The sequence below is a fragment of the Trichechus manatus genome, unplaced genomic scaffold (genome assembly GCF_000243295.1).
Source record: "Trichechus manatus latirostris isolate Lorelei unplaced genomic scaffold, TriManLat1.0 scaffold00024, whole genome shotgun sequence".
NCBI lineage: Eukaryota > Metazoa > Chordata > Mammalia > Sirenia > Trichechidae > Trichechus > Trichechus manatus.
Window position 1 is genome coordinate 21,450,410 of NW_004443960.1, and position 10,810 is coordinate 21,461,219.

The 10,810-nt window shown below is 42.6% G+C and overlaps 1 protein-coding gene across 2 annotated transcripts in view; it reads right to left on the bottom strand.

Moving 5' to 3' along the window:
- Window positions 1-2,645: 2,645 nt before the first annotated feature.
- The window catches only part of GGA2 (golgi associated, gamma adaptin ear containing, ARF binding protein 2), a 33,046-nt gene continuing 24,881 nt past the window's right edge, over window positions 2,646-10,810 (bottom strand). The window contains exons 14-17 of one of the 2 annotated variants that reach the window (XM_004373334.2): window positions 10,580-10,737; window positions 7,818-7,987; window positions 6,657-6,767; window positions 2,646-6,155 (exon numbers count right to left, since the gene is read on the bottom strand). In XM_004373334.2, the coding sequence (XP_004373391.1) occupies window positions 6,045-6,155; window positions 6,657-6,767; window positions 7,818-7,987; window positions 10,580-10,737 (550 nt within the window). In that variant the 3' untranslated portion in view covers window positions 2,646-6,044. Of the gene's footprint in view, window positions 6,156-6,656; window positions 6,768-7,817; window positions 7,988-10,579; window positions 10,738-10,810 lie in introns of those variants that run through there. The other variant, XR_002823577.1, reaches the window with a different exon arrangement.

The window sequence follows — 10,810 nt, forward strand, 5'->3', positions numbered from 1 at the left end:
CTCATTTAACAGTTAGTACACGTTGCCCTATGACAATAGTTAACAACCTTGGGTTCCCTATCACCAGCTTTCCTGTCCCCTTCTGCCTTCTGGCCCTTGTCCCTGGACTGCTGTGCCTCATTAGTCCCATTTGGTTTTATGGGGCTGTCCACTCCCTGGCTTAACGGTGAACCTCGGAAATGACTTCATCACTGAGCTAAAAGGGTGTCTGGGGGCCATACTCTCGGGGTTTCTCCAGTCTCCTTTAGGCCAGTAAATCTGGTCCTTTTTTTGGTTAGAATTTTGTTCTACATCCTTCTCCAGCTCTGTCCAGAACCCTCGGTTGTGATCCTGGTCAGAGCAGTCAGTGGTGGTAGCTGGGCACCATCTAGCTGTACTGGACTCAGTCTGGTGGAGGCCTTGGTAGCGGTGGACAATTAGTCCTCCGGACTAATCTTTTCCTTGTATCTTTTTCCCTTCATTCTCCCTTGTTCCAGAAGGGATGAGACCAGTGGAGTATCTTAGATGGCTGCTCAGAGGCTTTTAAGACCCCAGACACTACTCACCAAGGTAGAATGTAGAACACTGTCTTTATAAACTGTGTCATGCCAATTGAGCTAGATGTTCCCCGAGCCCATGGTCCCCACAGCCCTCCACCCAGCAGTTCAGTCCCTCGGGGAGTTTGGATATGTCTACGGAGCTTCCCTTTCCTTTCCTTGTACAAGTTGTGCTGGTTTCCCCTGTATTGTATACTGTCTCACCCTTCACCCAAGATACCACTTATCTATTGCCTATTTAGTATTTCCCCCCCACCCCTCCTATCCCTGGTAACCAACAAAGATTGTTACATTTTGTGTGTGAACTTTTTCATGGGTTTTTACAACAGAGGTCTCATACAATATTTGTCCTTTTGTGATTGACTTATTTCACTCAGCATAATGTCCTCCAGTTTCATCCATGTTATGAGATGCTTCACAGATTCATCATTGTTCTTTCTCGTTGCATAGTACTCCATTGTGTGTATGTACCATAGTTTGTTTATCCAGTCATCTGTTGATGGGCATCTAGGTTGTTTCCATCTTTTTGCTATTGTGAACAATGCGCCATGCACACAGGTGTGCATATGTCTATTCAAGCGACGACTCTTATTTCTCTAGGATATATTCCTGGGAGTGGGATTGCTGGATCGAATGGTATGTCTATTTCTAGCTTTCTGCGGAAGCGCCGTATCATTTTCCAAAATGGTTTTATCATTTTTCCCACCAGCAGTGCATGAGAGTTCCAGTCTCCCCGCAGCCCCTCCAACATTTCCAGTGTTTTTGATTTGTGCCAGTAATGCCGGGGTGAGATGGTATCTCATTGTGGTTTTAATTTGCATTTCTCTAATGGCTAGTGATCACGAGCATTTCCTCATGTCTGTTGGCCATTACATGAGGTTATTTTTAAATAATTATGGGCAAGCCTGTTAACGCTGTGGAAGCCAGGTGGACATGCCAATAACAGCAAATGGCTAAGACTAATATTTCACTCACTGAGTGCCAGGCAGCGTTGTAGTCACTTTACATGTCTTAACTCATTTAAATTCTCAAAACAACCATATGAGGTAGGTACTTTTACATCCATTTTACAGGGGGAGTAATCTGATAAATTCCTTGCCCTAGATCACACAGCTAGTTAGAGCAGCACTAAAGGTAAAAAACAGAATTCCTATTAAGGGTTGACTTTAACAGACTATTTCATCGTTAGTACACAATCTCTAAATTTAAAGGCCCATGTATCTGGGGCCTGGAACACTCTGGTATGTTATTTCAACTTTTTTAGTATTACCTTTGGAAGTAGGATGAAGTATGTACTCTTCTCAAGAAGTAGTCAAAGGAGTAGAATATTTACACTTTTTTAAATGGAAGCTTTCTCAGAATACATATGCTATTTTTGGCAATGAATCAGCTAGGGGAATGAAACGGCTGAAGCTATCCAGTCGTGTGTGTGATGACAACTCTGGACCTTGGGTACACAACTACATAATGCCAAGATGTGGCTCATCCTTTCTACTTGACACCACCTCTTTCCAGGTGAAAAACATCAGACTGCACCTTTTTAAAAAAAATAAAACCTTGGCTAGCATAGCATTCCAGGAACCTCTCCTGTTTTCTTAGTTAAACAACAACAACAAAAAAAAAAACAGCAGCTAATTCAAAGAATTTTACACTCTTGAGTTTTGTGAACACTTCCTGTATTGGATAAACAAAGGAGAGACTTGCAGCAATCAAGCACTATTTGTATTTTACAATACTGCCTTCACTTTCTACCTTATTAGAGATCTCCATTTACACTACACTATTTCATTTTTTACAGGTACTATTTTTCTTTTGGTCATTAACTAAGTTATGTATTGTTTTCCAACATTTTCTATCCCCAATGCCCACTCATGCCAAAAAGAATGGCTCACCAATGAGGCTGCATGTAAACCCAGTCTTAAAAATCAGCGGGGAAATGGAGAGAGATTAACTGCCATGCGTAGTCTCAAGAAAATGAAAAAGCATGGCATTATCGAAGACTGAAAGGGCTGTGGCAAAGGATGCTCTTCTGGTCACTGTGCAAAAGCAGGAGGGACCCCACCCAGTGTGTGGGATGGATGTCAAGACTGATGACGCCACACACACCAAGAAGGTATGAAAAGTTTTATTACCTACATAATCGAGGTTTTTGGGGGAGAGTAGGGAGAGGCTCTCAACAGGTCTGAAATGGTTTGAAAGAGACCATCTGGGTTTTTACCATAGTTAGGGGGTGGGGCTGAGCTAAAGTTCCCACATGCAGGCAGGGGCTGGAATCTTCCCCCAGAACAAAGACGGCACACCCAGGCTTATCAACTTGTTCAGATGTGGGGCACAAGGGGAAAAGGGAGAGGTGAGGCTTAAAGGGTATCAGCGAACATCAACAATGCAATCAGGCTCATTTTAGGTGCTCTAGTCTTGGCAGGGGACTCTAGTGGTGCAGTGGTTAAGAGCTCGCTGCTAACCAAAAGGTCAGCAGTTTGAATCCACCAGATCCTTGGAAACCCTATGGGGTAGTTCTCTGTGCTACAGGGTCACTATGAGTTGAAATGACTCGATGGCAGTGAGTTTTTTTTGGTCTTGGCACAAGCAGAAGGGCATGAATGCTGGCAATCTGAGTTTGATCCTGTAGGCATTAGAAAGCTACTCAGAACTTTTCCACAGGAGTTCAAGTGCTCATATTCATTAGGGAATCCTGGTGGTGGCAAGTAAAATGGCTTAGAGAATTGGGAGATGGTAGGCAACTGCACTATTTCTAAAAGATTAGGCCCAAACCAGGGCAGTGGCAATATGAATGCAGGGAAGGGCAAAATGTGGTTGTATTTAGAAAACAGACTAGGTGAGACAAAACTACTGAGTGGATGCAGACGGTACAGTAATCAAGGATCCAGGAGGTCTCTAGGTAGGTGCTTTAAAGTAAAAGAGAACGTAGAAAGGGAAATGGAGAAGGATGGATTCCATTCTAAGCATTTAGAACGGAGCCTGCAGATGGAGATAGCCAATGACAATCTGAAATACAGATATGATGTCAGCAAGGAGGTGGAAGCCTGAGATACGTCCAAGACCCATCTAGTGGTTTTAGGTGACTGCAAAAACCACAGATGGGCCTGACTGCCCAAGACTAAACCCTGGGAAGCCACTACATTTAAGGGACTGACAGAGGAAGAGCAACAGTCACAGAAGTAGGTCAAGAAATTAGGGTGAAATGGAACAACCAGAACGGAAATAATGAGCATGTTGACACACTGTGAAGAATGTAACCAATGTCATTGAACATTATATATAGAAACTGGTGAAATCGAACCTATTCTCCCATGTGTACCTTTACCAAAAATAACATAAAAAAAAAAAAAAAAAAAGGGTGAACAGGATCCTGTAAGGAGTTCAGGATGAGGAAAACACTGATCATCAGTGCCAAATCTCCACCAGATCTATTATGAATTTGTCTTTCTCCACTAGAAGATCCATGAGGGAGGGACATGTCACTGCTATAGACTGTGTCTACAATACTGCCTGGTTCACAGTAGGTGGTAAACAAGGACTTGTTGACTGAATGGAAGAATGAGGACTGGGCTCTAAGTGGTCAACAAACCTGGCAATTAGAAGGCATGAATAATATTAATCAGGACCACTTTCAGGGCACCTACCCCTTTACCACTACATCCTATCCAACTACACCTAACCAGAACACCACTGGGAGTCTGCCTCCCAGAAGACAGAAAAACGTTCAGGCACACAAACTCAAGTTCACCTCTGGATATGGGATAAAAGTAAGTCTTTCCAAAGTAAGTCTCAGTCACTCATTTTGATGTTCTTCATGGGCACACATTGTCATTATGAAGGATACTTCTCAAAGACTTTATGTAAGAGCTATAGAGCCTATAAAAGTTGCACAGAACACCTAGATAAAAGAGTAATTTTAGGTTAGAATTAATCCTACATGAATTATGCCAAATGAAGAAATCACCCATCATTTGTTTTATGAGTTTTCACATTTGCTTAAAAAATAGCTTACCCTGATGATCTTATGCAGCTCCCATTCCTACCAATTAGTGTTGACTGATTTCCAACTATATAGAGAGAAGTTGGAAGATCAGCCTATGAAGTTTCAGACCTGGTGGTGAACTGACCCGGAGAGAGCTCTGTCATCCCCAAGGTAGAATCCAGCGCAGTCAGGTCAGACTTCAAAGCCCTTCATCAGGGCACCTCAGCCTCGCTCAGGCTCCTTCTTCCACTGACCAGGCCAAGCAGGACTTGGTAAATGTGCAGATCGAAATGCTCAGCACACAGTAGGTGCTCACTAAATATTAGCTGATTGTAAACATGAATTTTTCCTTCAGACCATAAATATAACAGAAATATCCAGCTCTCCTCTCCAGCTTTCTTCAGATCATCAAGGCTTCTTTGCGCTGAAGCAGTTATTGGGGTTTCACATCCTTCAAAAAGCCTTCCTTACTCAATAGATGATAGTTCCCTTTAGGCCGATCATCTCTAAATGCAACTGGCTCTGCATCTCCTGTTTACCCAACACTCCACAAAGTATATTTGCTACACGGTATTTATTCAATGACTTTCTATGTTTAGTCACCACTTAAATCATGGCTAAGCTCTTTTCCTATCTATTTGCATACAGTTCTCTACCTTGGATTGTGAAGTTGACAACAGTCAAGGGCTGGCCTGTTTAGTGACGACTTATAATGAATCACACACTGTCACAGTCGAAGAGCTCAGTAAATGCTTGAGAAGGAGGATGAGGATGGAGATGAGGGTCCAGAGTAAGGGCTCAGACAGACTGCCCAACCCACGGAACCTGAGGCCCAGGATCAGCTTTCCCCTCTGCCCCGGAGGGTCCACCTAAGGGCAGGTCTAAGGCACAGTGGTGAAGGACATGATTGGCCCACCAAGTGTGGTCCTCTGGTCTAGAGGCAGCCCCTCGCCTGGAAACAGTGCAATAAGCATTCCATGCAGAAGGTCTTCCTGAATACATGTAAGCAGCAGCATTCTCTAATGGAAATGGAGACAAGGTCTTTCTTGGTAGAGAGTGGCCCAGGAGATACTCTCTGCCCCAAGACCAACCAGGTCCCTTTTAAGGTCCCTGAGAACAGCAGCCTGGGAGCAACCAAGACTTTCAAAGGCTGACAAGGCACAGAGTGAATGAATGAAAAAATAACAATACATGAAAAAACCTTTGGCTTATAAAACTGCCAACCTGAAGCAGGAACAGTGTCCATCAACATGCAGAAACAGATACGGTTGTATCAGATGATTATCAGAAATGATTCTGCATTTCACACGCTGCCCATATCCCAAGTCCCGCTCTACCCTCCCCCCCCCCCCCCCCAACACACACACAAACAGTATCTGCGGAATAAGTCAGAGAGTGGCATCCAGGGCCTGATGGCAGGAGAGAACTCTTGGCACTCTGCACGAAAATCACCGTGGTCAGTCCTATCTAGACTGAGAGAGGAACAGTGGCCTAAGCTTGGACAGCAGGGTCCACCTTTTGAAAAGTTAGGCTGCACCCAAGACAGCCAGGTCTGGAAAATCCTTCACTTCTCCTACTTCGCTGAAAGGCTGCCCGCCCTGGTTGAATGTCAGTTTATACCGCAACCGGATGGGCTCCTGGGTAAAGACATAAGATGTTAAATTAGTTAAGAGTGACACAGAAATAGCCCAGAGAAAAAGCCTTCACCCACTCAGCAGCCACCAAGGAACAGCATGTATGTTAACTCCCACCCAAGTGAGGGCTTCACACCACTGCCTGACATGAACACTGTTTGGGACACAAACACAAGGGGAGCCCTCCCACACATCTGCAGTCCTGAGATGGACCATAATTCAGAGACACCAGCTAAGGAAGACAGAGAAGACTCACCCCTCAGGACTCCCACTGCATCAGGGAAAGTTCATATATCCCCCCTCAGTTCCCAACTATGACAATCTGTCACAGATCTTCTTTCAATAAGCCCTGAAGGAACAACACTAGCAAGGAATATTCCACCACCACCCTCAACCAAGTTGGAGACTTTATAGCCAGGCCCCAGTATGCCTCTCTCCACCCTCAAATTTACCTCCCTAGAGTTCAGGGCCCCCAGTTTCCTGCTACCAAAGATAAGATCATACTTTATGTGGATTTTCAAGCAGCAGCATCTGAGAGATCATGGCTGGAGGCGTCAAAGGATTGAATGCAGGAAGCTTGGAGCTGGATGCTGGCTGCAACTTCACTCTCATTGACTACGGGAGGAAAACCAAGATGTAACTCATTCCTAACAAACTACAGCTTCACTGAGTTTCACTGGGTGGACAGGAGCTGGGCTTCCACACGAGTCCCCTAAGAGAATATGGCCTTCTCAGGAGACACGGTACCCCAAGGCACCTACAGGAGCGCAAGCAGATGGCTCCTACTAATTGAGGAAAATGATCTACAGGATTTTCCTTCCCCACACAGAACATATCTGAAGTCGTGTGGTCAATGGCTGGCATCTGAGAGGCAACATAAAGAGTGAAGGCACATGCTGGGTTGAATTTATCTAACTCTGCCTCTTCCTAATTCTGTGTGACCTTGGGCAAAACATTTACCCTTTCTGAGCCTGGGACTCATAATTTATAAAATAGAGGCAATAATAATACATACCTCACAAGATTACTGTGAAGATTAGAGAATGCATATTTTTGTCTGGAATCTTTTCCTTTCAGGACATGCCCCTTTTCCCATTTCTTGATTCTTGTATGGCCATTAATCAGTGTGGCCCTACTTCCCTTGAAAAAGGGTGTAGATATTATCTAAATTGGTTAGAGTACCTCTCCTGTCTAGATACAAATTATTGGTCCAAATATGCAAGAAACCTCATCAACACCAATCAGAGCCCTTTCTTGGGTAATCAACATGCATGCCTCATGCGAGGGAAGTTTCTTTCTGAGCTAAAAAGTATTAAGGACAATGTAACTCTGGAGCTCCAGATAGCCAATTTCCTGCTTTGTAGAGTCTGTCAGAAAACATGCCCCAAAGAGGAAGCAGAGTCAAGATGGAAAGAGATAGGATATTATGGACTCATTTAAGAACCTACCTGGATCCAGCCACACCTAAAGCCAGATACCCAGGTATCCCCAGTTAAATGACCCAATAAAATCCCCACTTTATCCTAAATTAGACAGAGTGAAGATTCTAACCCTTACAACCAAGAGTCCTAACTAACAATGCCAGAGTCCTAGCAGAGCACCTGGTGCTCAAAAATGATAGCCGTTACTGAAAAACTTAAAAGTCCTGGCCAGGAGATGACTCACCTTTGGCACAGCTACTTGAAACATGATGTCCCACACAGGCTGGGTAGCAGTGCTCATCATGGTCAACAGCAACACCTGCACCTCTGGGTGGCCAGGGGCCCCAGTCTGGGAGAAGTGGAGCAGAATTCTGAATCCATTCCGGTCATACACGACAATCGGAGGCAGGCTGCCTGGTAGAGTGGGACCCAACCAGAAGGGTTAGCACACTACGAAGTCCCCAGACAGTCAAGCTGAAAGAGATGTGCACATCACCAAATCCTTCTGCCTCTCCATTCAGAACATCACTTGGACTTAACCTTTCGGCACCATCACCGCCACAATCCAAATCCTCATCACTTCTAGTTGACTCCTACTCCCCTCCAAATTGACCTCTCCCCACCATCCAACCATCCTAAACACATTCCCTGATAGTTATTGGACTATTTCCTTCTAGTCTCTTTTGTATGACTATGCACATACCCAACTTATATTTAATTTTACAAAAATGTAAAGACAGCCAATTCCCCATATTAATAGATTTAATGAAATGCCAATAAAAATCTTAGACAAATTGTTTTAATTTAGCTAAGATGTGATTCTAAAGTTAATCTGGAAGAAAAAACTACATGAGGATAACCAGTAAGTTTTTAAGAATTAAAAAAAAAAGAGGCAGGGCTATGCTATTTGCATTAATAAATACGCAGATACCATATAAAATGACAATTCAAGCAATGTGGTGTAAAACAGAGCATGTGACACACACACATTTAACATAAGAACATGTATTTCAAAGTCAATGGCTGATTAAATAAATGGCACTCAGACAACTGGCTAAAAATCTGGAAAAAATTTGAACGAAGATTTTTATTTCATGCCTGTCATCACTTACAATCAACATGCAAATTATAAAGCAATATATTTGTCAAATATCAAACTGTCAAAGATTTAAAAGACTGAAAATACCCAGTGCTAATGAGTAACTGGGGGAATGGTAACATTTCTGGAAGACAACTTAGTACTACAGATAAAAATTTAAATGTCTATACCCTGCATTTTCACTTTTAAGAATAAAGCCTAAAAAAAAGGTCAACAATTACTCTACAGCAAAGACAAGAAGATAAGGTGCAGGAAACTGGAGTACTGGAAACAAAAAACCAGAACACAATTAAACAGAATGTTGACACACTGTGAAACTGTAACTGATGTCAACAAACAATTTGTGTAGAAACTGTCAAATGGGAACCTAATTTGCTGTTTAAACTCTCACCAAAAACACAACATAAAAAAAAAAAAAAAAGAATAAAGCCTAATGAAATGTTTTAACGAAAAAATGACTGTATTCAAATTATCCGTCAGAAAAGAATGGAATAAATTATGACACATCTAATGGTATAATATGTGGATCCATTAAAAATCAATTTTTTGATTAGTTAAGAGCACAAAAAAGTGCTTATGAGCTTATGATTTAATAGAAAATAAAAAAGCAAAATATAAAGTAGTCTACATATACTACGGTGCCGATTTCATTAAAAAATGTGTGTACGTCTGTACATATGTATACAGATAAGACAAGAAAATACATTAAGACGTTAACAGAATTTCCATCCCTGAGTGGTGATGGTACAGATGCTTTAATTTTCTGCGTTATTTTCTAAAACCTTTACACTGGAACATACTCTTTAAATAAAAAAAATTAACACCTCTTTAAAAAAAAGAAAAGAAAAAAAAGAGTAAAAGAAAAGAAAATCATTGCCATCAAGTCAATTTCAAGTCCTAGCGACCCCTGTGCTTCAGAGCAAAACTGTACCCCACAGGATTTTCTTGGTTGTATCCTTACAGAAAGGAGCACTGGTACACAGTGCTTAAAGCACTCGGCTGCTAAGCGAAAGGTCAGCAGTTTGAACCCATCAGCTGCTCCTCAGGAGAAAGATGTGGCAACCAGCTTCTGTAAAGAATATAGCTTTGGAAAAAAACATATGGGGCAGTTCTACTCTGTCCTATAGGGCTGCTATGAGCCAGAATCAACTTGATAGCAAGAAGTTAGCTTTAATCTTACCAAGCACATCACCAAACCTTTCTTCTGTGGCACCAATGGGTGGATTTAAACTGCCAACCTTTTGGTTAGTAGCTAAGAGCAAACTGCGTTGCCTGCTTAAGTTCTTCTGCCTGACTTCAAGGCCCTCTGCAATCTGCCCTCACCACTGAGTCACAGGACGGCTCTGTACTCTAGAAAAAAAGAGACCGGGCCCTGGAGTCCAAGACTCTAATTTTTCTGCTCTACCACTTACTACAGTGCACCGATCACAGACCTACCTTAGCTGGGTCTTCAGCTTCCTTTCCTCTAGAACAGAGGTAACACCCACTTTCCTGCTTTAATGAGGATCCCTGAAGACAGAGGATTACTAGCCAAATTCTCCCCTTCCTTCCGAAGTTCCTCCTCTTCTCAGTCACTTCAGGCCACACTGAACATTTCCGTCTCTGAATTCCAAATGAATTAATACCACGACCCTAAGTACACTCAAGTCCCCTCATTAAATTAAATCATGCCTGCCAATATCCTTCAAAGTGCCAACTATAAGTTAAAGACAAATAGTAGCTAAATTACAGAAGAAAAATATTAGCTAAGAGACTCTGAAGCTATCTCTTGCTCTCTGACACTGGCAAACTCTCTACCACTCATCTTCCCAAGTTTAAGGACCACATCTACCAATCCTGAGTAGATAAAGCTAGACAGTTAACAGAAAGGAAAAAAAAAAGGGGGTGGGGGGTGAAACTGTACTTACTGGGCTTAACAGACTCCAAAGGGACAAATACTTGAGCCAGAGGTGTATTCTGGGAAGATGGCGTAGAAACTAAGGAGCTAGCCTCCCAGGACCAACCTGGAGAGGACTTAGTACCTGGTGGTACTTCCTTGGGGATACTTTTCTGGGGAACATAATTCCTACAAGGAAATAAAAAAAAATCAAAGATTAGTAAAAATTCTAGAGAATTCCAGGAATCTGTGATTAGGTGTT